At 44.6% G+C, this 27,372-nt stretch overlaps 1 protein-coding gene across 1 annotated transcript in view; it reads left to right on the top strand.

The window, feature by feature from the left end:
• Nucleotides 1–26,657, top strand: part of trabd2b (TraB domain containing 2B) — a 59,580-nt gene extending 32,923 nt beyond the window's left edge. The window contains exons 3-7 of the mRNA XM_018728116.1: nucleotides 2,347–2,493; nucleotides 8,999–9,173; nucleotides 23,142–23,232; nucleotides 25,342–25,590; nucleotides 26,171–26,657. Of these exons, the coding sequence (XP_018583632.1) occupies nucleotides 2,347–2,493; nucleotides 8,999–9,173; nucleotides 23,142–23,232; nucleotides 25,342–25,590; nucleotides 26,171–26,393 (885 nt within the window). The 3' untranslated portion in view covers nucleotides 26,394–26,657. The remainder of the gene's footprint in view (nucleotides 1–2,346; nucleotides 2,494–8,998; nucleotides 9,174–23,141; nucleotides 23,233–25,341; nucleotides 25,591–26,170) is intronic.
• The last annotated feature ends 715 nt before the right edge of the window (nucleotides 26,658–27,372 follow it).

Genomic DNA, 27,372 nt, shown 5'->3' with positions numbered 1-27,372 from the left:
GAGTATGGCCCCCGCGTGTCTACGGGAGTGTCACACTGAAGCCGAGGCCATCTAAAGGTGCACATAGCTGTAACCCGTTGTACCTAGGAGGGACACATTTGCTGTATTATTTAATTAGTAATTAATTGATTTAAATTTTGCTTTTCTCCAAAGTGACTTACAATGATTTATCCATTTATACAGCTGGCTAATTTTCACTGGAGCAATTTGGGTTAAGTAGCTTGCTCAAGGGTACTACAGCAGGAGATGGGATTCAAACCTGTGTTCTTCAAGTGGAAGGTGGTGGCTCAACCCACTATGCCACCTGCTGTGTAAAAGATGTGCTACAGAGTTGGCATCTGGTTTCTCCAGGGTCATTAATTACACAGGCCCACAACCCCATCCATGGTTCTCCACCCGACACCCACCCTCATGGGTGCCTTCTCTGTCTGGTTTAGTTTGCGGTATTTAGAGAGACTCCCACTGCTGGCAGCTCAACAGAGGAGGGCAGCAGTGTGTGTGTGTGTGTGTGTGTGTGAGGGGGAGGGGGCAGTGCCAGCCAGTGTCTGTGCCAGGCTCCTCCCTCACATTGCTCTTGGCAGCAGTAGAAAGGTCTGGGGTGGGCAGGGTGCCACACAGGCCGGTGGAGGGGTGGCAGAGGTCGGATTCTGCCGGCCCCCCAGCGTGACCTGGCAGACAAGGGGCAAGACTAATAAAACGGCACACGCAAGATAGAAACAAACGTGTAGCAGACCATCATTACAAAAGGGGGCTACAAGGGGGGCTGCCCACTCAGGTAAGGAGAAGTGAGGGAGCACATCCCACCCTTGTCTGTTTCAGGGTTACCAGCTTGGCAGGGGCACCACCTGCTGCTGAGCAGGCAGCTGAAAATAGACTCTTTTAAATATGTCTAATAAAATTAAAATGATTGCTCTTCTCGTGGGAGGTCCATCGAGGTCCTGCAGAGGCAGCGTAGTGGTTGCGTGCAAGGCGTAGGAGGGGTGCTGTTAACCTTGAATGCAAATGCATCGTTCCGTTGAACAGAGGGGAAAGGAGCGAGAATGGTGGCTGAGCTGCACTTGGTGCCTCTGTATGGTCTAGACAATGCTTCTGACAAAAATAAATTGTTCCTCAAATAGTAATGCCTTGAAATACCACATGTGTTCCAGTGAAAAGGAATATTTGTGATTAATTGTTTCACTAAGACTGTTACTTGTTTCATCGTTAGTCTCAAGCCAATTCAGAAGAGATGGGAGCCTTCCAGTGCATGGGGGAAATACAGCGAGCTGTATTTAGTCAGCCAGTGTCAGCAGTGCCAGAATGCAGGGAAAGTTATTCTGGCACTGATTAGAAGTGAGATGCCAGTGAAAAAAAATGTTAATAAGCATTAAAATGATTTATTATACAGAAATACGGAAATTATACCAAAATTTCAAGTATCTAGCTCAAAGTAGCTATGAAAAACTGCTGGATAGAAAACAAAACAGTGAAGAAATTAACCATTAGATGAAATAATTAAGTGGGTAAATCATCTGAGGATGGCCTGAGAGGGTGTTGGTGAGAGAATGTGCGACGGTGTGAAATCAAATCCTTGGTGCTACGCTGAAACCGCTGTGACTTACTCTGCTGTCAGGACCCTAAACAGTGACTGACAGTTGCAGCTTCTTTGCCGGACCAATCGCTGGTGGCTGTGTCAAAAGAGGGCGGGAGCATGTGCGTAAACCCCTGCTTTTTTAGGACGGCTCCCTTGTTGCCTGGCCTGCTGGTTGCAGCACACCATAAATCCTCCCTAAAGAGGGCTTACTTTCTACTTTAATGGGGACTGTAAATTTGCCGCACCCGGGGCCATGAACAGACTGCCTTTTAAAGCGCCCTTTTCAACTCTGTTGCTCTCTGCCTTCAGTGTGTCGGCGTGAAACGTTACCATCTCACCTTATTGTACTGGGAAGAGTGCCTCGTGAAACATTTAATATAACATTTAAAACATTACTTTCAGCTCTCAACTTTTTTTTGCCTAAATATCAGATCCCTGTCACAATGTGTCAGCAACTGTGGGCATGCCTTTGTTTGCGTGATGGCGTGTATTGTGTGCAGGCTGTGATTTCACTCAGTTGGTCCTGCCTATTTGCTGCAAGGGTATCTGAGAATTGTAAAACATCAGTCCCTCGGTAACCCCAGTGAGAACTAAGGTTTTTTGGTATATTGGTGTGCAGCACTCCTCTCCAGTGCTTAGTTTATCCAGACACACAGCTGCTCAGTGTGTTACCTTTTGCACCCTAAAAATGTAGAGGACATGTGCATTGCTGATTGCAGTCCCAGCCCGAATCGTGAATGAAGATGCCTCTTGCTTTCTGTGACCTCATCCAGGTGCTGTTTGCCCTGAACCAAACGCTACTGCAGCATGAGAGTGTCCGTGCCGGCAGCCTGCAGGGTGCCTACACCACCGAGGACCTCATCACCCACTACAACTGCGGCGACCTCAACTCCATCATCTTCAATCACGACACTTCCCAGGTCAGAGGTGAACTGCACAGATAGGCCACTCGCGGGCAGGTGCCAAGCTTGTGGGCAAATTGCATCAGACATACACACAGACGGCACAAATGCTGCGCTTAGTTGCTAAAGGTGACCAAACAAGACTGGGGCATATATTTTCCTGAAAGTCAAGACATCCCTTACAAAAATAATTTATTTTCCTTGGGTATGTGAGTGTTAGGGGGTGTGGTGGTATGGTGGGTTTGACTGGTGCCTTACTGTGTGGTGGGTCTGGAGTTCGAGCCTTGCTTGGGTTGCATGGTCGCTCTGTATTTTCCCTGTGTTTGCCTCCCCTAACATGCAGAGGAAGGACCTGGCAACCCACTTCTATTCCTTCCTTGACTTGCGTTAAAAACCACACGAGTGGTCACTGTGGGTCAGATTTAACTCAGCACCTTGCATGTGAGTGTAACCTGTAGTGCTCCTATTACACTGAGTCCTAGTGTAGCGAACATTTGCATCACAAGTTTTCAAAGGTACAAAATTTTCTTTTATTTACATTAAATTGTATTTTCTTCAGTATTCAAATTTTTTTATAGAGCAAACATCATTTACATTTCAATGTCCAGTCATTATTTCAAAGTAAATGAGGGGAGTGTGGGACTGGATTAATTTAACTCACTTCCAGAGTGGTTACCATTTGTACCTGTTTTTTTAGTGCTGTTAATCAGTAGCAAGATGGCAAGCATTGCTCATGTTTATGAGATGAATCTGCTGCTAGTCAGTGCTGATTGTCAGTTTGTAAAGACACTTTCTTATTTTCAGTCATTTTAAATCAGTTTTAATTTCAATGTAGCATGAAATTAATCAGAATGTTAAAATCCTTATGGTGTTTTTTTGTTATAGCTATATCCAAAACTTTTACTGAATATACTCAGCGAATAAATCAATGCACATGTTTGTTATTATACATTTATTGATTGCATGCATAATACAGCAAACTGAAAGCAGCCAAATGCCAATCGGTGTTGCACATGCTGTTTTATGTTATTAAAAGGTAATAAAATAAAAGTCCTGCAAAGGACTGGCATCCAGTCCATGATGTTCCCTGCCATATGCCCTATACTTCCAAGATAGGATCTGGAACATAGCAACCCTGCATATGACAAACTGTAAATTAAAATGAAATTATAATTAAAGGCTTACAGTAAGGGGGCGCGGTGGCGCAGTGGGTTGGACCGGGTCCTGCTCTCTGGTGGGTCTAGGGTTCAAGTCCCGCTTGAAGTGCCTTGCGACGGACTGGCGTCCCATCCTGGGTGTCTCCCCTCCCCCTCCAGCCTTACACCCTGTGTTGCTGGGTTAGGCTCCGGCTACCTGTGACCCCGTATGGGACAAGCGGTTCAGATGGTGTGTGTGTGTGTGTGTGTGTGTGTGTGTGTGTGGAGGGGCTTACAGTAAATTTTAAATTCATTGCACTTTTAACTAATGTTTATACAGAGCCTAATCTATGGGTAGGTAAAGGGAGGCTTCCATTATAAAGCTTTTAAATAGACTTCTGGTGCCATTTGTGTTCGTAAGTGAAGGACCCAATGTACTTAGCATGTTTCGCTACTGTAACACATCAATATGGTACAGCTTTTGCAGGAGGGCACATATGACAAACCCTCGGAAATGTAATGTAATGTTCAGATCCAAAGCAATATGTAATAGCATTTTTTTCACCCTTCTAGATAGCTTATCAGTGCTATGAAGAAATAGGGCATTTGAGCCTGACACATAGGCTACAAAGCAGGATCTGAGCAGCAGGTGTCCCATGATGCATTGACTTTAATCCGGACCCTGTGCTCGCCTGCGGCTCTGTCTTCATTAGGCAACTGTCTGAAGGGCCTCGAACAGCGTAGGTTAATGCATTTTAGCAGCAGCAGCTGTGCAACCCTGAGACTCAAACCGGAGAACAGAAGTGGAGGAAAGCCGAGATTTTGGGGGAGAGGCAGAAAATTGGGGCTGGGCTGGGCCAAGCCAGCAGTAAGGGGAAGTGGGGGAATATTCCCCTGTCGCTCCACATTTCCTGGACAGAGTGCAGCTAATGGGCCTTCCTGTGATAAGTTATCTGCCTGTGGTTCGCATCCCCCACCTCCCCTTCACCGCTTCCCCGCGCACTTTCTTCTATGCCTTTATTAATCTCCACAACGGCTGCAGTAAATCGTTGACTCTTGCTGGGCCTATCAGCCATGGCCCATCTGGAACCTGGAGCCCTGGTACCGCTCAACATGCTGTGTGCAAGAAAGAAAGAAAGAAAGAAAGAAAGAAAGAAAGAAAAAGAAAGAAAGACTGCATCCTTACTGAACTACAGTCAGTCAGTCACAGAGCATAGCTACCCCCCCAAAACACACACACAGGACCTGCAAAACACCAAGCTGTGTATTCAGTAAGATATGTGTTTAAAAATAAGACATGTGTTTGTCATCTGAGTTCTGAGTTGAGCAACAACAGAAGACTTGGGAGCATCGAAATCGCTGGCATTTTAATTGTTTGCTTAATGGTTTATTTGTTTCTTCCGCAGCAGATCCGAAATTCTGAACACAGTGAACAGATCCCTTTTTTAACATTTCCACATAGTTTGAAACAGCTGGGTTTCAGCTGCTTCTTATAAATAGAATATTATAATTGGGTTCACATTTTTGGACTATTTTTTTCACTTGATGTTTCGGCAGCTCGGCAGGAAGGGACTTTTTTAGGGGAAAAAATAAAGAATTAGAGACTCTATAACCCCATTAAAACCACAAGCATAAAATAAATATACATACACTTATAAACAGTTATCATAATGTCTTGTTGGCCTAATGCAATTTTTCTGACGTATCAGAAGTAGTGCCTGACAGCAGCAGATGTGATGTAGGGTTGAGATGAAAAGCAGTTAAAAGTGGAGTCTTTAAAAGCCACCAGTAGCACATTCATGTTTCACTGGGGTGACTGTTAAAGCCAATTCATCCATCCTGGTCGTGCTGTGTATCTGTAATGGAGTTATGCTTTATTTACTTGCACAACTGGGCAGGTAAACTCATTTAACTCCAAATTTTCTTTATTTTGTAGCAGAATTTTAGAACCATCTAATAGTGGCTTGAAATTTATTTCTAATTCATTTGTAGAACATAACTATTTTTAATTCTTTTTTTTTTTTACTTTAAACACCAGCACCCCAATGGGTGGCCTGATGGCACAGTGAGTAGTGCTGTTGTCTTACAGCACCTAGGTGGTGTGAGAGGATGTAGGTTTGATACCTGCTCGTTCTGTGTGAAGTTTGCATGGTCTGCGTTGGTATCCTGTGACATTCTAAGGATATGCTGTTCAGGTGGATTGATGCTCTAAAAGTCACCTATAGTTTGTAAGTGAGAGAGAAAGAATGTTTCATTGATGTGTGGATGAGTGACTCATTGTAAGCAGTGTAGATACACTACTTGCAGTGTAAGTCATCTTGGGTGAATAAGGTGTGTGAGCTGATAACACTGTATAGAGTGCCCTGAAAGTTGCTTTGGAGAAAAGTGTCTGCTAAATGAATAAATGCAAATACAAGAGAACTACCCAGAAAAAGCCTCAGATGAAAAAGTTAGTGTTATTAACTGCAATAAGGCCTTGGAAAGTACATTCTAGGGATTACTAGTTCTTACTTTAGCCTTATAAAACTTTGCAGTTGAACATTCTCCCAAAGGAACAACATTTGCAAAGTTAGCCAGCAAAGCTGAAACTACAGGCACAGCGGTGTCCATCCATTAAAAATGGTGTTTTATGGTGCTTTAAGAGCTGTCAGCAGAGTCTGTCTTTGATGAGTAGACACAATGCTGAAACAATATTATTTTTCAACAGGAAGATCTCTATCAATAGTTGTTCCTAAGATATCAGTGCTGTAGGTGCAGAGTACCAGAACAAGTCTATGAGTCTATGGCAGGTTGCGCCTAAAGTGTGCGTGTACATTCACACCACTACAAAGGTAAATAATTAATGGAAATAATGGAAAGGATCTTGTTGTATCTTCATTTTTTTGTTTTAAATAAGTTATTTTATTTTTCCCTTCCTTGTTATTACGTGGCAAAAATCAGCAGTGTATGTAATACATTGAAGTGGATGGTTGGGTTATGTTGGCTTTAGTGTGGATCCTTGAAGTTCCTAACCAGCTAACAGTGTATGTGATCATTTTCTCTATTGTTTGTCTGCATCAAGCCCCTGTAGGAATTTAGTTAATTTGATTTTAATTAATTCTTTGAGAGTGTGTATGCCATTTTGTTGTGGAAACAGCGATGGGGTGCTGGTCACAGCCTAGAGATGTGTGGTGTATAAAAATATGTACAGTAGGTGTTGAATTTGTACCCTCCTTTAGCGACTTGGCACTGACACCATGAGGTAAATCCAAAGTTTGCAGTTTGCACTTGTTAGTAGTTAGCATGGCTGTAAAATGTATAAAGTTAGAACACGACAAGGCTTCATGTCTACAGTAGTTATAACAAGCAGCTTGACATTATTAAACTTTTTACTTAAAAGACATCATCCCCATCTAACCAACTTAACCTCAAATTGGTGCATTTCAATTATGAAAAATTTCATTTTAAGTACTTCCCATATGAGGGATACTGACACACATTACAAGTGCCAAGAAAGACATGGTTCTTTGTTCACAAGCTGGCTTTGAGCCAGCGTCTGTGCAACCCATGAAGTAATTGTGATCTAATAGGCCAGATGTTGAAATAAATTTGTTTACATCTCGGTCTATTTGACATGAAATGTAGGTCTTTTTAAAACAGTGGTCAGATTTTACGCTGCGTGCATGCTGTGAAAATGTTGTGTATTAAGTAAGAGATGTGTTTGAAATTTCATCCTTGAAGTGCTGAATTATGTTCCCCCTTAAAAAATACAAGAGCAGAATGTGCTGAGGGAATTACCAACATCATAGGTTGTTCTTTAGCTCAGTACAGGGTTTTTTATTTTACTGGCTGCTTGAGACCATAGTTTTATTTCAATAATAGACAGCCATTTGCCTGTACTAAATTTGGGCCTAGTTGACTGACAGGGTTAAAGATGGAGGGGGGGGGGGGGGGGGGGGGTGCAGTGGGTTTGGCCAGTGGCCTCTGTGTGGTGGGTCTAGGGTTTGAGACCTACTTGGGGTGCCTTGTGGTGGACTGGTGTCCCGTCCAGGGTGCATGCTCTCTCCCCTTCGGCCCTGTTCCCTATGTTGCCAGGTAAGGCTCTGGCTTGCCGCAGCCCCGCTTGGGACAAGCGGTTGTAGACATTGGTTGGTTAGATTGATAGAGGTTGTGTTGCAGACATGATCCTAGAGTATTATTAATATGTTGCTTAGTTGATACATTTATATTTGCATTTTTTTTATTAGGGGCGGCATAGCGATGCAGTGGTTACCATTTCCACCTCACAGTGACTGGGGTGTTTGGGCTTGGGTTTGAATCCGGTTCAGTCTGTGTGGAGTTTGCATGTTCTCCATGCGTCTATTTGGGTTTCCTCCTGGAGTCTAAAGCCATGTAGTTCAGGTGAAGTGGTGATGCTAAATTGCCCACACTGTGAACCTCATTCCACACCACCACCAACTCTCTTACCACCTGGAACATCACTACAATCCAGGAGGTGTGAAGGAACCTGGAGTCGACAGATGCTTTGAGCCCAGAGTGACACCGGAGGTTTAGCATGGTGAAACCCACTGTGACAAATGGCCTGGTGGGTGGGACAAGAGGATGCTGATTCCGGATTTTAGGTTTCATTTGCTCTTTACTCTGGAACTCTTAGGCTAAGTGAGTGGTTGTGGAAAAGGGAATCAAAAAGTAGGCAGAGGCTTGAACTCACAGACTTTTGATATCTGGTGCTTTTCCATTTCTCATTCCAGGAGAAGTAGTCTTGTTGTCGACAGAAGGGGTTTAAATAAAAGACTTATAGCAACCACATGTTTGTTAACTATAACTAGGTGTTTGTATTAGGGTGGCATGATATCCAGCATGGCAGAAGGTATAGATGTGGGTAATGTTTCATATGTGATGGTGTGAAGTGCTCCTTAGTGGAATGTTCAGGTCTTCAGCATTCTTGCTTATATGTGTGTTCTGTCTTGGCGTTTATACTTTTGTGTGCATGTGTTCTGCATGTGCCATGTTTATGCTTATGTGTGCATGTGTTCTGTCTCCACTACATGCCACACCCATCTTCCCAGCATACACAAAAAACAGAGCAAGCAAGGAAGGGATCCCCTTAGCCCACATCCCTATGTGCTCTTCAGTTCATGGAGGGTTTGTGGTTCAGCATCTCATGGTGGGCTGTTGATTCTAATTCCGCAGAGGATTCCAGCCCAGAAAGGCAAACATAAATCCATCACTAAGTGAAGAAGCACATGGTGGGAAAGATTGTTGCCTCAAAATGGTCCATTTCCTCGCTGCCGTCACGCCTCTGTGCCTTGTCAGGTAGCCCGGTGTCTCGGGTGCAGGTGTGTGCCAGCGTGTGTGTGCCAGCCCACACTCAGTCTTTCTCTCTCTCTCTCTCTGTCTCCTAACAGCTTCCACACTTCATTAACAGCTCCCTGCCGGACCACGAGCGCATCACAGCACAGCAGATCGACAGCTACTTTCGCCGGGAGCTCATCCACAAGCGGAACCAGCGCATGGCACGTCGTGTCTCTGCCCTCATGCAGCGGAGCCCCACCCAGACTTTCTTCTTTGCCTTTGGGGCAGGTAAGAGATGGGGCCTCGATGGGGCGAGGCAATAACGGGCTTGGCAATTCCTGTAACAACAGGCATTATAAACTGCCTCAGATTAATAATTGTGAAGGTACAACTTAATCACTCCACTCACAGAGTGTCTTATCTTGCTACACTCACTGACCACTTCATATGGTCCATCTAGTATTGAGTGGGACCCTCCTTTGCCTCCTGAATTTAGCAGCAAGGTGCTGGATGTGGTTTTTGGTCCATTCTAGCTTTATAGCTTCTCACAATTTCTCCAGATTTTTTTGGCAACACATTCACATTCCATGTCATTCCAAAGATGTTGTGTTGGCTGTAGAGGTGCAGATTCCACAGGCCACTGTGTTAAAGTAAAGCACTGCCATGTTTGTGGAACCTGTGTGTCCAAAAACTCCCGGAGGTTGGCCGTTTCTGAGATGCTGGAACCAGTGTGCCTGGCATCAGTGATCACACCACCTTCTGAGTCTCTTAGTTCTTGTACATTGTCTTGTCCTGCACACTCTGATGTTCATTCAAACAGTAACTAGACCTCTTAAGCCTGTCTGTATACTTTATACTTTGCACTGAGTCAAAACCATATTCCATATGTGAATATAGCTGGTTGTACCTAATAAAGTGGCCTGTGATAGTAGCTGCTCCTGAGAGCTAGCTACTGTACAAAGCAGACACACAGGCAGATTCAGACAGTCAGATTATATCAGAGAATGAGGAGTAGATTGTAGCTCAAAAGGGAGTGATGACCTTCTGCAGAGGACTAGCTGCACGTCCCATAATGCCTGCGATGCGGTCAGCAGTTGTTCACCCTGGGAAGTGAGGAGGGAGGGACCCGGGATGTATGAGCGGAGCACAGTTCTTCTCTTGCAAGTTCCACAGCGGCACTAAATGGAAATGAAGCAGAAAGGCAGGAGGCTGTCATCCCGCTATCACCCCCAGGAGTGTGGCCTGGCCTGACAAGAAGAGGAGGCCCGGGTGCGAAAAAGTTGTGGAATTTGTGCAGTTTCTTGAGAAGGAATATTGAGGCCCATTGTGGCAGTTAGAAAAGCTGCCAATATACCTCTGACATGAGCAGTGCTTCTGCCTGTGTGTCTGTGTGTTTGCAGAATACACTCAAATGTGGAGAAATGTTTTAGTGCTGGAGAAATTGCGGTGCACATACAGAAATTTTTGCTCCAGAGCCAGTAATCTCTCCCGGCTTTGAAATACGAAGAGGAAAAAAAAACAGAACTGTTTGTTTCAATTAGCATTCCAGGGTAATGCTGCTAATGTTTCCTGTAGGGCGCTGCCTCTCCTGTGTGTGTGTGTGTGTGTGTGTGTGTGGTGGACTCCTGCAGTCCCCTGGGTGTGCACACCACACTGGCTGATTAATGCTGATCACCTTGCTCTTTCCTCTGTGCATTTCTTACTCCCCTTACTCTGCGCTTTATTTAGACAAGGCCATTACAGTGCCGTCCAGCTCTGCTGGGTGTATTGTGTGTGTGTGTGTGTGTGTGTGTGTGTGTGTGCGCGCTTCTGTGTGTGTGTGTGTGTGTGTGTGTGTGTGTGTGTGTGTGCGCTTCTGTGTGTCTTTTGACTTGGACATGTACATGTATGCACATTTATGAGCATAGATGCATAAATGCAGGACAAGGGCAAATGCTACGTGTGTCCACAGAAATTTCAGGTCACAAATGTCTGTCTGTAGTGGGGGAACCCAACAGCACCACATTCCACTGAAGCAGTTATATAGAACATGTAAACTAAATATGTAAGAGCACCTTTCAAAGGGGTTTTTTCAACCTTTAGCTGTTGTGAAAATGTAGGAAGTCGTCTTTGGCACTTCTTGAAATTTATTGTCTTATGCAGTGAACCTCAGGGTAAACAATAATAAATCGTACAAAGCTGGAGAGCTTTCCAAGGATCTGAAGTCAGGCTCTGGGCTCCAGGCTCTGCTGGTCTTCTGCAGGTCACACTACCAAAATAAAACTTGTTCATCTGTCTCTGTTCCCTCTATTCGGCTGGGCATTAGGTGGTGCACATCATGGGGAACATGTCAATGACACGTGAAAAGTTCAGTAGTGTAGAACTGAGCTTGGCAAGGGGGCTGTTGGGGTTCCATAACCACAAGCTTGCACTATAGCTCCACATGTCTTGCTGTCCATGCTATCCACATGTTCGAGTCGGCCTGCTGTCTCCGCCATTCCTGCTGTTTCTCAGGCGCCTATCCACCAAGAAGGCAGGAACAGCCCCGTGTTCATTGGTGCTCCCACCCCCATCTGGCCAAAAACTCCTTAGCGGTCCTCCAGCACTACTTTCAGCTTGGAACCGGTTCTCTGGAATAATTTCAGAGCTGCAGAAGGAAAACAAAAAAGTGGGGCGAAAAATGCGGGCTCCCAGGTGGAGGCCGTTCTAGAGTTACTCGGGCCCTTCCTCGCCTTTTCCGGGGGTAATCAAACTACACGATGTGTGTATAAAGTGGTTTGGGCAGCCCATTCATCTGAGCAGTACCCCCACCCTCTGTCACCCCTACATCGTTGAGTCCCAGACCCCCCCCCCCAAGCCCACCGCAACCTTGTGGCACTGCCTGACAGCCGTTCTGGACAATAACACGCTTGCAAAGACATTTTTCATTTTTATGTGCAAGTTATTTTTGAAAACATGGCAGGAGGAGAGTCATAACAAGGAGAAAATGAATAAATATGACTGCTGCGGTGGAGGCCTTTGCTTCCTCTCTGGCGCCCCCTGCAGAGGCAAAGCATCCTCGCGAAAGAAGCTGAAAGGGGTTCGGGCACTCCTCAGGAACCTCAGCACTGGCATTCTTACAGCCTTTAGGACACACTTTCTTTCAGAAAAAATCCACAGAAGTGATAGTAACTTGCCATGCAGATGTTGAAGTTTTATTTTATGTTTACTCAGCAGTACAGTCAAGAACATACGCACCCTGTTGCATGTCTTCTGAGTTACGACAGGTCTCGTTCACCGCACAGTGATATCAGCCTGACTTTAAATGACTTCTTGATTGCATGTGCTTCCACCGGACGGTCGATAAAGATTTCCTCACTCATGAAATCACATTGCACTGTTTGAAGGAGTTTGTGTACAACACGCTGCAGTTTTCAGGTGCACATGTTCTCTCCCGCACTCCCTCGTTCACACACATACACTCTGCTTTCTGTTCCCCGGTGACTCGTACTCCTCTCTGGCACACACTTGTAGGCACGCAAAGCCTAAAAGCCACAAACAGTGGACGACACCTCACGCTGGCTGTCTGACAGGCGGGACGCGCCATTCCTCCACTCGTCTCCGGCGGGCTCACCGCTCCCTTATTGAAAACATCCGCTGGAATTTCCTGGAGTCGCCACATCCCAGCCACCAGCAGACCGATGCTCTTAGTGAGTCAGGCGACGTGCGCACGAGACAACACGTGAGAGCGTGTCAGAGTGTGTCAGTGTGTTTGGAGAGCAGGGCCACATGCTGGCCCTGTGGTAGGAAAGAGGGGGATGCGTGTGAGGGAGAAGAAAGAGAGTCAGATCCTCACACTTTCAGAGGATATCCGTCTTGTTTTTTCCTCTAACAAATAAATAGTATTTCACTTTATTATGTCAAATGTTTTTGCCTTACTCTAATCTGTTTTGAAGGAAAATGTGAGTTTAACCAATAAAAAAAGTTTTGTCGGAGGGCTGGCCACATGTGTTCTGCAGTTGCATTGCGTGTGCTAATGCTGCAACAGGCGCTCATTGACAGGAGCCAAATGGAGACAGCCCTGTTCTTTCTGCCTTTGTGCCTCATGCTTTGTCACTCTCTCTTTCGGTCTCCATCGCTTCCTCCGGCCGATCCTGTTCCTCCTTTTTCAGCCTGATATCATCTCTTTCATGCTGCATCTCTGCAGCGCCATCTGTTCTGTTTTCTTATCTTGACTACTTTCCTCGTTAGTAAATTTGGGAGTATGGAGAGCTTGGATTGAATGGTTTCAGTGGTTTTCTACCTAGGTGGTTCTTCAAACACACTGACCTCTTGCACAATTGTCTTAGGAATTTTTAAAAATGCAAATATTTTTCCCAGATTATTTACTTTTTCTGGGGTGCGGTGGCGCAGTGGGTTGGACCACAGTCCTGCTGTCCGGTGGGTCTGGGGTTCGAGTCCCGCTTGGGGTACCTTGCGACGGTCTGGCGTCCTGTCCTTGGTGTGTCCCCTCCCCCTCCGGCCTTACGCCCTGTGTTGCCGGGTAGGCTCCGGTTCCCCGTGACCCCATATGGGACAAGCGGCTCTGAAGATGTGTGTGTGTATTTACTTTTTCTTTAATTTTTTTCCACTGACCATTTTCTGAAATGTTATGTGCTTCTGCATCCAGACTTCAGCTGATGGCACATTGCACTCAAACAGAAGGAGAGCAGGACCACCTTCTTCCTTCCACTGGCTTCCACAGCATTTACAGCTTCTATAAACAGGGAGTGTCAGTGATCAATAACAAGATGGCCGATGCTGTAGATGTTTGTGGGGTCAATCACCAAACAATCGCCACTAAATAGGTTTGTGGAGTTTCTGGAAATGGCATATTGTTATTTTCAGTCATTGTAAAATAGTTCTAATTTTAATATAGGATAGGTGCTTTATTAATCCCTGAAGGGAAATTTACAATACAAAAGTGGGACAAAAACAAAAAAGCTATGAGAAACAAGAAGAAATTCATGGAGCTACTGTGAGGCACAGTTAATTAATTAAAAATTATTTCAAAAAGCAGTGTAGTTTTTTATGTGTATAATATATTTATACAGTATATATTTTGCAAAAGTGGACTTGTGCTTCATTGTGCTATGTATAGATACCTACAGATGGTATATTTACCAGTTTTATTTCACTTCGAATAAAGATGTCTGCTGAGCAACAATAGAATGACAATCCCAAAGTACAGGATTAACTGTCCACTTTGTGACTGGTTGTGACAATTATGAAAGCTGTAGCGGATGTTCTCACGCCCTCCCAGTCTCACATAATTGCGTCATTTCCTCGCATCTCATAGCAGCTGGAATACAAGTTACGATACTAAGTACGATACTAAGTACTAAGTACAATACTAATGAGTGACCCATTGTAAGTAGTGTATCTAGCAGTGTAAGTCACCTTGGTGGATAAGGTGTGTAGGCTATTAGCACTATATAGTATCCATCGTAAGTCGCTTTAGAGAAAAGCATCTCCTAAGTGAATAAATGTAAATGTACACACACACACACACACACACATTTTCAGAACCGCTTGTCCCGTACGGGGTCACGGGGAACCGGAGCCTACCCGGCAACACAGGGCGTAAGGCCTGAGGGGGAAGGGGACACACCCAGGACGGGACGCCAGTCCGTCGCAAGGTACCCCAAGCGGGACTCGAACCCCAGACCCACTGGACAGCAGGACTGCGGCCCAACCCACTGCGCCACCGCACCCCCTTGTAAATGTACATATAAATGTAAATGTAAGTCAAATGTGAGCCACAGCGCTGGAGGCTGTCAGCAAAAAGTCCAGCTTGAGTTGTGTTGAGAGCAGCATCATCAGCATAGCGCTGCGCCAAGGGCTCAACGGTAGCTGTTTCTGGGTGGAGACGGGGCCGCGGGGGCCTCTAAATAGGGCCTTGTAGAAGTGCTGCAGGGTCGGGAAAGATGGGAGAAGAGAATTCGTCTCTGGTGCTGACAGCAGCATGGCTTACATGTGGCACAGGAAAAACTTGAAGACTCTTAACTTTCCCTTTGTGCATTCCAAGGATGCTTGTCTCTTCCTTTTCCAGTCTGCTTCTCGTCCCGCCGAACCCTGCCCACTGTCATATTAATCAGCCGTAACTCCAGGTTCTCACTTCATGTTCAGAGTGGGGTTCAGTTCAGGCTCTGGTTCCCTTGATGATACTGCAAAGTTTCTATATAATGACTCTCAGCTCTTGTTGGTTTTTTGTGCCTCATTGCCCTCCTTGGCGATTACATGCTTCATTAATTGTAAGAACCACTCGTCAGAACTCGTTTTGCAGTAAAACGATTTTTTTCTGTGTTTCGCTCAAACTCACATACACTCAGTATAACTGAGTACTAAACTGCGAGTTACTCTAAAAGTTAAATCAACTCTGGGAAACATTATGTCCCTTCAGCACCCTTCAGGGTTGATTCAAATCTCTGTTAATTGAATACTCTTACTTTTAATGTGCAAACACATAAACACAGATACAGTACACTGGGTCCTCAGCATACAAATGCAATTGAGACCAGAAGTCTGTTTGTAACTCAATTTATGTATAAATCCATTGGCTATGTCACAATCAAAAAACGCAATTATTTGCATGCCCCTAGATTTATTTGCAGGTTCAATTCTGTAAAAATCTCAGATAAAATGTACTGAACTTAAACTTCAATCCAACACATTTGTTTAATTATTACATGTTTATCATCTGCTTGTATGCAAGGTGTCTGGAAGGCATAGCACATGAGGCAGGGAACACTGCAAACGGGACACCAGTTCAGCACAGACTTTTATTATCTTTTATTCATTTGAAACAGTATGTGCAACATTTGTCAGTATATGTCTACTTTGACCTTGCTTTATTATCTATACAATCAATAAAAGCATAATAGAGTCATGCCTCGGTTTACAATGCTACTTGAAAGTATGTGAACCCTATAAGAATGGTCATTATTTTTGTATAAAATATTGAAATAAACTTATAAAAGGAATACTTGATTATGATTTACCCACCTGATTGTACTTATGCACTTGGTTTAACCAATGCAGTTTTGGGTTCACTTATTTTTGCACCTGCAGTGCTTCCCTGTTTCTATTACTTGCATGATTTCTTCTAAAGCAACATATGGAATTGGTCATTACACACCTATTATGCCAGATGGGAATGACTGCTTCTCATTAAAGAACCATTTTGTGGTAAAAATAAGGGACACAAGGGGTTCACATACTTTCAAGCAGCAATCAAGAATTATGAGAAAAATACTGCGAGACTTAATTTTTTTATTCATTTTGACTTACATTAAAATTAAAACTAATTTGAAGCGACTAAAAAATGAAAACACGTAGTCTCCACAAATTACTGTGCAATGCAGAATGTTGACTGATTAGGCTCATAAACTAGTGCAGCATTGAGCATCTTATTATTGATCACTGACATTCACAAATAAATTGTAGACAAGCCAGTTGAATTAATCTGCTCTCACAATCCTGCTCTGTTTGGGTGTATTTTACTGCTGACAAATGACTGTGCATTTACACACGTGTGTGGATACACACACACTGAAAGATGGGAACATGAAGAGTAGGAGCAATCACACTGTACGCGTTTTCAGAGCAGGCACTGTTCTGTTACAATATTATCTGTACCTGTGTCCCTTTTGTGATTCATCAGGCAGGAAGTGGGTACGATGTCGCCTGTATGGAACTTCAGTCATTCCAATTAAAGATTTCCTGCAGTGTGCGCAACCCACACTCTGTAATTTATGTAAACTGTTTAGCGTGACCTTCAGTGCTATATAACTACCACACAAATATTTCTACAAAAAAACAGCAAAAACCTCTGTTTTGTAGGGTGATTATTATCTAGCAACCAACTATAATGGAAAAATCTTGTTAGCCAAGTGCACAAGAGGGAGATTTGGAAAGACACTGAGTTGGTTATTAGGGGACATAAATTATTTAAAGACAGGAAAAAGGATTAAGTGAGTGAGAATGTACGGGAGGGGGATAAAGAAAGGAAGAGGTACTTATTATAGGTTTGGGAGGAAGAAGACCAAAGTAAAATGCAACGGTCGGCTGAACATCCATTGTTTGATGAGAAACGCTGTGTCAGCACTGCTGGTGAAGTCGGCCTGTCCTCGGGAAGAATTTCTTTGTGGTGTCATGGATTCAATGGCCAAACGTGAGATTGTGTGTGTGTGTGTGCGTGCAAAGTCATTGTCTCAATGCTTTGTGTGTGTGTGCACATACGGTCAGTGCTTCCTTGCCCCCTGGCTCCTGTGAGGGAGTTAAGACCTCAGTTTGTCAGGAATAAAAACAAACGGTGGACACAATTTTTGCTAAATGTTTTAATGTGTCACGGGCGCGACCTCCCACACCTTGCCATCCCCCTCCCTTTCTCCCCTCTCCATTTTTCCTCTTCTGGGACAGTTACAAACAACAGTGCCTTGCCAGCCTGTCAAGCAGCGTACGGGCAAATGGACAATCTAAATATTTAAAGTGACGGAGAAAGAATAAAACATTTCTGTGGAAAGCCACTGAGCAGGAATCCCAGCGACAGCTGTGAGGGGACACACTGGCAGGAGGCATTCGGTGCTGCCAACCTCCCACCACCACAATTGCCAGGATGAATCTTACCGCACACACAGGCACACACTCGGAGCACTGTCACAGAGAGCGTTGATTTAGCTCCTCGTTCTTGTTAATCCCATACCTGCAGCACACAGAAGTGTCGCTGGGAGTGGAATTTCCTGATCTTTACTTTGAGACGCCGTGAGAAGCTGATCCGTCGCAGGCTTCATGTCAGATGTGCATCCGGCAGCAGATTCACTGACTTGGTGAAGCTGGAGGAGCAGGCCAAGAGCAGAGCTCAGGAATGCTTCGAGTTGTAATTTTACTATTAGGCCGGGGTTTTCGTTCAGACGCTCTTTGATTATCGGGTGGGAGACATAATGCTGTCGATAAGTACAATGCAAGCAGAGCCGGGAGTTAATGATGGCTTTCACTCCCCTTGAACTACTGCAGACCCGAATGGTGTTCTCGCGGGGGCTCCGGGAGCCCATGGCGGCAAGCGGACCCTGTAATTACAGCGAGGAATGCATGCTTTACCGGAGCGGGCCCTGTGTGTGTGTCCCACTCCCCTTCCCCCTCACACCATTGCCTCATCTTCTTGAGCAGCATCTTGTGTTTATTTGCAGCCCAGCAACAGTGCCCAGTGTGTGGCGGGTCCTGCTGCCACCCACCTCCACCCCACACCCCCCCACCAGCATATGCCCCTCTGTCTTTCACGTGTCAAAAAAGCCACTGCTCTCCGCATCTCCTCTTATTCCACACCTCCCTGCCCCCTAACCCTATGGCTCTGTGTGTTGTCAGGGCTGGGCCGCTGACAGGAAGGTGGTGGATGTTTGGGGGAGCAAGCAAGCGAGTGAGGGAGGGAACGTGTGAGTAATGAGGTGCTGACATTGCTGGAGTCCTACCCACGAGCCTCTCCAAAACCAACCTGGGTGGCACTGCAGCAATGCTCACAGAGAATTCGAGAGCAGAAAATCGAGAGAAAGAGAGGAGCAAGTTAAGCCAAACATCTTCAGTCAGCAGCAGTGTCAGGTGGAGTGTTGCAGAGAGGTGCTGAGCAGCAACATGCCATTTCAGGCGACTGTGGCTTCACAGTTGCCTTGATAAAATGTCAGTGGTGTTAGTGCACCCCACACTGTCCATACTGTCCCTACAACCCAGAAGCTGTACTGACACCCAGTAAACGTTCCATAAGGACTGGTTATAGAGGATGATGCAGTTAAGCTGCTGGTGGTTTCACTCCTGGTGGCGGTTCTTTGTGTCTCTGCTTACTGGATCCCAGCCACATGAGCAGCGCCAGCCCACTGGGATTCATGCCTTTGGAGTCTCCCTCTCCCATCCCGTTTAGCCATCCAGTGCCAGATGCTGATGCACGCCATCTTCCCACACGCTGGGAAGAGTCATGCAGGAAGGAGGTATTAGGGTTCCAAAAAGCCTGGGCCCTCTAATTAAGGCTCCCGTTTGTTTATTTTCTGGGCGGCTAAAGTTTTCTGGCTGGGGCTTGATCTGCAGCTCCTTAGCACAAGATTGTTTACAGTCATCTAAAGGCTGACTGCGGGCACAAAACAAACAAACACCTGGTTTAGGGAGGCGTTTGGTTTCCAGTTTACAAAGGAGTATGAGAATGATGCATACTTTCTCCTTTTTCATTTTTAACATTATATGTCAAACACATTATGAGAAAAGCCAGACTAAAAGAAATGTAGATGTTCAGTTGGTGGAAGGAACAGAACAATCTCTCGGGATCGGTGATCAACAACAAAGGATGCAGCAGTCAGGAGATACGTACTTGGTAGCGCTATGACGAAAATATCAAGAAGGTCATCAAATGTGCCGACATATCCACAACAAGATTATTATTATAATTGTTCAAGCAGTGCTATTTTACATAACACTATGTGGATGTGAAAGCTGGACTTTTAAAAAGCAGGATAGGAAAAACCTGGGACTCCTTTGAACTGTGGTGCTGGACGAGACTTTTAAAGATATTGTCAAGAAACTCAAAACTGTGTACTGTCAAGAAAACAAACAGATGGATAGTGGGTCAATTCAAGTCAGAACTCTCACTCTGGAGGCACAAATGATGAGACTGAGGTTGTGCTTTTCACATGTCATGCGAAGATTGGATTCTCTTGTGAAGACTTAAATGCTTGGAAAATTTAGAGGAAAAGGAAGACAACCAATAAACAGATGGATGGAGTTTGTCATAACCATAGTGGATACATCAGTTTCCAACGTAAAGGCACAAGTGGAGCACAGATAATTCTAGAGGCACTCTAGATTTTATGTGTGGTTGCCATAAGACAACATGGACCTGACCACACTTAACAACATGAGAGACATTCTTTGTTTTCCTCGGAGCTGACAGAATGGCACTGTCGTCTTGTGAATCTGATACAGTATATGTTTTTCTCCCTCTGTGTGGACTGGGTTTACATTTTGAGTTACGCAGATTTTTAAAAATTAACACCAAAAATATGATGCCAGTGTTTTTTTATTTTTTTTCTGTTTTTTCCTCATTTATTTGGGGAGGAAGATGAAACTTATGTGCAATCAAGCATTTCAAGCTGCACAGCTGGTAATATTGCGGTTAGTAGTTATTGCTGCTGCCTTTGGACCCAAACGTTGCAGGTTCGTGTCCCAACTTCAGCTGCAGTACCCTTGAGCAGGGTACTTACCCTAAATTGCTCCAGTAAAATTACCCAGCTCTGTAAATGGGTAAATAATTGTAAATAGCTTAATGCCGTAAGTCACTTTGGAGAAAAGCTAAATTAGCAAATGTAAATTCTTTTTTCTGTTTGCCATGTGAAATAAGGAGTTTGTATATGTGAATCAAAGGGAACATAATGTAAGAAAAGCTATGACTTGCTACAGTTACTCAGAGCCATGTGTATGTTTTATATCTGTACAGTTATTAAACAATGTTGTAAAAGTCTTAACTTAGCCTAGTTTAGTCATTTTTCTTTCCCCTTTTGTTGAATCTATGTTTCCAATGATTATATCTTTATATTTTTGTTTATATTAACTTAGATTACACACACACACACACACACACACACTGGCTGAAGCCACTTGTCCCAAGAGGGGTTGCGGTGAGTTGGAGCCTAACCCCGCAACACAGAGCGTAAAGCTGGAAGGGGAGGGGACACACCCAGGACGGGACACCAGTCCGTCACAAGGCACCCCAAGCGGAACTCGAACCCCAGACCCGCTAGAGAGCAGGACCCAGCCAAGCCTGTTGCACCACCGTGCCCCCCTCTTAACTTAGATTATTTACAGTTAAATTAATTTTAAGAACGTTTACCCCAACTAGCAACCCTGATACATAAGATAAACATTCTGTTTTTGTTATTTGGCACCAACAGATAATATCTACCTAGTATTCATTGCCAATGAATTTTTTTCCTTTTTTGCCTGAGAGTATGGGAAAAACCCATTTTATCACTATAGAGTTTTAGAAAATATAGATAATAAAAATTTCAAATCTTAAATCTGTGTCTGTGAGGGACTGCAGTAATTCAACTCTCTCCCACAGTGTTTGGTGTTTCTGAGTGTCGGTGATCAGTATGAACGAATCAGTCAACAATTGACATCGAATAGAATTTTGAGGAGATGCAGTTTTGTTTTAAATTAATCATTTTAAATTAGTTTTCGTTTTAATATAATGAAATTAGTTAAATTATTAAATTATTTAAATTATTTTTCATTTTAATATAATGACATTTAAATGTTGTTTTATAATTTTTACTGGGTCTTTTTGGTTTTATTTTATTGTTATTTAAGTATTTGTCTTTATTCATTTATTAATAATCTCTTCCCCAAATTCATTGTTGGGGACATGAAGAGCCTTATCCTGGAAGCACACAGCGAGGCAGAGTACATCCTGGATGCAATACAAGTCCATGGCAGGGCAATTTTATTTATTTATTGTTAGTTATTCTAGCTAAATCTAGGGTTTCTGCACAATGTACACAATACCTGCAAATATTTATTTTTTGGGAGGGTCATCTGTGACAGAGGGGCATCTGTGTTTTCACTTTTATTGATTGTGAGCTACTGTAACCATGAGTTCTGCACAAAACAGTTATTAACAGACTTTTGGATCCAGTTGTGTTTGTATATTGAGGGGCCAATGTATGTAGACGTGAGGGAAAAAATTGAGACAATGATTAAGAATCCAACAGTCACTGAGCAGAAAGTTATTTTTATTGTATTCTCAGGTGGCTGGGATGCGGAAAGCAACTTATACCGTAGCACGGTGCATTCTGAGTAGCTGTCTCTGTGTGTGAGCTGTGGTGAGGCTGACTGACACTAATGTGAGGCTAGTCCACAGATGACAGACTGATACAGTGCAGATGCTGCCCTGGACACTTTTTGGGTGCCAAGGTTTTTGCTCAGGGTGCCAGGGGCTGGTCCACAGAGGGGGGAATGGCTTTAGTCCCTGATTCAGCAGGTGGGTTGGGAGAGCAGCACGGCGGCTGCTCAGCTTGTGGCCACACACATTCCTGCACAGCCCCAAAACCACAGACGAAACACTTTTGCCTCCAGGACCTTCTTGTAATCACAGTCTTCTGTGAGACCTCTGTTCCTACTGTTTATTTATTAGCTCCAAAACGGAGAAAATAAATAAGTGACGTGAAGTAGAAGGCTTGACCTCACACCAGGAATGTTTTTTCACCCCCAAAGAGAAGCGCATGTACATAAAAGAGCTTTATAAATAAATTATTAGAGAAACAAATCCAGTGGGTTACAGGTATGAAAACACTGGATGTAGAACGGAGGCCTTGAGGCTGGATCGCAATGTGAGCTGCTTTGAACATGGCAGCCGCTCAACTCGCAGACAGTATGTGCTATGGGTCTGAACAGCTCAATGGGCCTCCTGTTCGCCCCTTGGGACTAGCGGGGCGTGAGGAGAGTGGGAGGAGTGGCGGGATATTGCTGTCTGACCTGACCGACACCCCTTACGCTCCATTGGCCCTGTGGTTATCTTTGAACGACCTGGCCAAGAAACTGTGCAGCTTCTCCAGGTTCGGTCAGAAAAATTACCATTTGTTTGAATGCAAAAAAAGAGCCTAGATGATTTTCAGCATATTAGTAATGAAGTTTGGGAACTTGATGAGGGGACAGTGTCACGAGGCATTAGCAGTTATTGCTGGGATGAGTGACACGTGGGATTATCGGACGCTCATAGAAAAGGGGAAGCTTTCATATATTTCACTGCAGGCCCTGTGTTCGATGTCGCAGAGTGGAGGAATTGTGTGCGCACACATGCGTGTATCTGAGGAATGAAGCGAGGGCAGGTCACAGGCTCCGCTGCTGGATCCTTGAGAAAAGTAACTAGAACAACCTGCTGCAGTACAATAACCAGCTGTGTGAACGTGTGAAACTGGATGAAAGCATTGCTTTTCTAATTATTCACCTACCCTATGTTTTTCTCCAAAGCTAATTTCGCTGACTTACCCATTTATACAGCTGGGAAATTTTATTGTATCAATTCAAGGTAAGTACTTTCCTCAAGGGTCCTACAGCAGGAAGTTGGATTCAAACCTGGGTCCTTCGCATGCAGGGTGGCAGCACTATCTATTGCCCCTAGCAGCTGAAATGTGGGATAATTAGAAATAAATTATACACCTTATGTCCTCTACTCCCTCTTTCCTTTTTGCCGCACAGCTTAGTGTTCCTTGTCTTCTTTGGCAGGCCACTTCCTGGGGAACCACAGTGTGTTGGACATACTGCGGCAGGAGGGTTACGAGGTGGAGCACACACCCCCTGAACAACCAATCCCAGAGTGAGTTCTGGCCCCAGTCCGGCTGTACCTGCCTGGAGACAGTTCGTACAGTAATACACACAGTAATGACATCACCACTTGGAAAGAGTACCACTCTGTCTCTGTTGTTCACTCTGTTTAGCGTGGTGGTACCTTTCTGTTGTCTGGGAAACCTCTCCGCACCAGCATGAACATGATCGGCTCTCAGTGCTCTCTTCCACTCGGTTCTGGGAGGGAGGTAAAGTTCAAGAGCCACAGGCCTGTGATGTGTCAACAGCCAGAACAATGTACGCTGCCTGCAGGCACTTTGGATTAATATCCCGAGCCTCCCGTAAAGAGACGGGGCCTCCTCTCGGCACCTAAAACACACCGTCTGAGAAAAGGCCTCCCCCACAGCAGCCAGCTCGCAAAGAGGGGTACCCCGTAGGCAACCTCCCACACCTACCTGACCTGGCTCGGCAAACCTGCTGCAGGGTGGGGGTGGAATGAGGGGTGTTTAGAGCTCTGGGGGTTATGGGGGGCTGTGCAGGTTGTGTCTGTTAAACCAGCAGCCCTGGTAACAGTTATCACCATGCAGTGAAAATGGAAAAAGGGAGAAAGAAGGCAAAGTCATGTAATGCAGACTAAACCGTTGCAGTCACAGCCGTTTACTTTTGCATGGCGCACAGCAAATCACAGCCGCAGCCCTTCCTCCACCTCTGAGGGACAGGCTCGAGCTGAGCTGGAGTCAACAGCGGTTGTGGGAACAGCCAAAGAGTGGGCCGACTGCGGTTCAGAAAAACAAATTAAGGAGGGCTGTGCAAACATTTCACGTTTACATTTATCCGTTTGGCGGACACTTTCAACCCCAGCAGCCTGCAGCCTTATCGCACACTCCACAAATACAGTATGGGCCCCAAGCAAAAGGTCATGAGAGGTCATAAGCCTACACCCAAAACTCAGCATGTAAACTTATGTAGCAGTGTTTAATGGCTTAACAACCACAAGAAAAATAAGAACTTTCAGTGTTCCTGGGCCTGAGCGCCAAGTGATGTGCAAAAGGACAAGCACTGCCACAATAGTGCTATGGGCTACTTAAAGATGACCAGGGGCCACTTCCTAGAGGATCATGCCAGCTTGAGATATGGTGAACATGACACTATGCGAGAAACTGGGTGCCGGGCCATATTTTTCATGTGTGTTAATGGCTGTGCACCTTCCCACAGATGTATCTGCAGTTTGCCATGTATGGCAGTGTATTTCTGTGTAGATGAAACAAGTATCAATAAAGAGATCCCTTTCACCAGTCATTTGAATAACACGGGAGTAAAAGTCTCTTCTCTGTAGGGGGATATATTACAGTCGCTCATTTCCATACTCCCATTTGCTGCAGAGAAATACAACAGGTCCAAAGCTCCCTGTATTGGCTTTCCTGGTACCCTTCTCCTGATCCCCTCCAGGCATGTGGGTGTTCTTCCACTTTGTACCCTCCTCATGAGAAGGGACACGTTTCACCGAGTCAAAGACTTAGCCAGCGAACTTGACAACTTTATCTCTTTATATCAGAAACATCCATGTGCCAAATTACCAAAATATGCCAATCCAGGGAGTAACCTGTCTCATAGCCCATCTTTACCGTGATATGCTCTGTTTCTCTGTGACATATAACATTAAAAGACTAGCAACAAATAATAATTTTGTTAAAAATATTATAAAATATGTTGGTTTTGTCATTTCATGAATCAAAGCTTTTTTGGTATTTCTTTTTAATTGGTCTTATAAACAGCACAGGGTCACAACAGCATACTGGTAGAGACAGTACAGCGAAAAACATGCAAATATATCCACATACATAGAGCGAGGGCTCAGGGTCAAATTCATTAGAATTGTCATTCAAATCAAATGTATTTTTTTCCATAATTCAGTTAATTTTAGGCTACATATTTTTGTCTTGCAAATAATTATTTTATTTTTTTCCATAAGAAATAATGGTAATTTCAGGCCTTCATAACAGGAATTCATGTAACCCCATTATGTGAGGAATGTATGCACTATGGAGTAATTCACTCAGAAATAAATTAATATGCTGGTACTCAGTGAGCATTTCAGTTTAAACACAGCTTGGCTCTGTCATTTCTCCCTGTTGCCCAGGCACCCGTTCCAGGATATCACCGAGGTGTCCAGCACGACGGGGCCCCAGTCATCAACCGAGGTCCCCCTCACTGGGGTCAGTGGATCTCCAGAGCCAGGAGCAAGCCAAGACAACCTGCCGCACTTGCTACTCCCAGACAGCTTGAGTCAGCTGGAGGAGTTTGGGAGGCAGAAACGGCCCCGGAAGCACCATCGCACCCACAACCGACCCCGGCTCTTCAGTGATCTCTGGGTCCGCATGGAGGCTAGGTGAGATGCACATAAAAAATTAATTTGATGTGCAGAATATTCTGGTATGTTCCATTGACCAGGAAAATAAACTCTGGTGTAAAACTAATGACCTATTTGGTATTCATTAATTGGGCCCTGGGGGTGTGGTGGCGCAGTGAGTTTGACTGGGTCCTGCTCTCTGGTGAGTCTGGGGTTCAAGTCCCACTTGGGGTACCTTGCGACAGACTGGTATCCCATCCTGGATGGGTCCCCTCCCCCTCCAGCCTTATCCCCTGTGCTGCTGGGTTTGGCTCCAGCTTGCTGTGACCCTGCTTAGGAGAAGTGGTTTCAGACTGTGTGTGTTCTTCAAAGTGGCTTACAGTGTTAAACCACTTACAATTACTTGCCCATTTGAAGAGCTAAGTAAATGACAATGTCTCAATTCACAGTAAGTACCTTGATCAGTGGTACTATATCAGGAGCAGGGATTGGAACCTGGGCCCTTTAAGTGCAATGCAACAGCTCTAACCACTATGCCACCTGCTGTCCACATTATGAAAAATCTAGTGTGACAAACTAACCAAAATGGTTGGATTCTTCTGTCTGTGTTTTTGGACAGCACCAGTCCCATTCCAAATATCAGGATAACAAATGGCTACGTTACAGTGGAACCGCCTCTAACACATCAGCAGCAGCTTCGAAGGACTGTACTGGGCCCCTTGAGGCCGTCTGCGAGGCCAGCCGTATCCCAGAGCCCACCAAACTCCGCATTGCCTGCCACTGGCCACAGCCTCACGTGCCTCATAGCCTGCCTAGTTGTGCACATGTCACTTGCCTCCTGACTGCAAGCGGGAGGCCACATATGTGAACTGCTTCCTGTCCTTGGACTGAGGAGTGGGAGGTAGCTGTCCACCCAGTAAGGCCAGAGACCCAGAGAACAGACCACTGCCATCCTGGAAAACCAAAGAATATCCAGAGTCTGTCTGCAGGCGTCTACTGTTTGTCTGAGTTGTTTTCACACAGATGAAGGCGGCTGTAACCAGAACAACATATTTACATATCTTAACAACAACATACTCGCATATCAGAGGGCGGACTGGCCAACACAAAGCTAAGGCCTGAGTGGTGTATTTCAAAGGTACAGAAATCTCTGGAAACACACACTTGGAATTATCAGAAAATAATATAATTGAGTTCATATGCAGAGAGATTCTGAATTTTAAAGTGTCTACAGCATAAAAATATGAATTATATAGAAATTAATGATGATATTAATAATGTGATTCTACTAATGAAAATAACAATTATAAATTTAAAGCTCATTGTTATAGGCCTAGGAGAAGGATCCTGCAGTTGAGGTTTTTGTAAATTGTGCATTTTTTGTTCAGAAAGACATATTGTGTATTTATTCTTCTTCTGAGAGTATATTTTCATGCATTTGTTGACTACCTAAAAAAATAAAACTCAAATAGAAAAACTGTGTTTGAGTTCCTTGCGTGAGACACAAGCGGCTCACGGTTGTGCAGAGCAGAGCAGCACCTCTCCGCTCGCTCTCTTCTTCGCCTCAGTGTAACTTTTTCCTGCTGGCCTTTGTAAGCGTGATCTTACTCTGCCCTCTACAGGCACGTGCGGAAACTGCATCATTTGTAAACTGCGCTTTCGATTTTTGCCATATTTTGCAATGTTTCATTTAATTTCGAAAATTTTATTTAGTTATGGAAACTATTTCGTAAACTTTAAGGACTCTTCAGAGTCAATATACAGGTCCTGCATGCCACTAAGATATGACAAATACAAACTTTTACATTTACATCCGTAAGG

This window comes from Scleropages formosus, chromosome 9, assembly GCF_900964775.1.
Source record: "Scleropages formosus chromosome 9, fSclFor1.1, whole genome shotgun sequence".
In the NCBI taxonomy this organism is placed as follows: Eukaryota; Metazoa; Chordata; class Actinopteri; order Osteoglossiformes; family Osteoglossidae; genus Scleropages; species Scleropages formosus.
The sequence above is the reverse complement of the archived record's forward strand: the minus strand, read 5'-3'. Positions and strand labels throughout refer to the sequence as shown.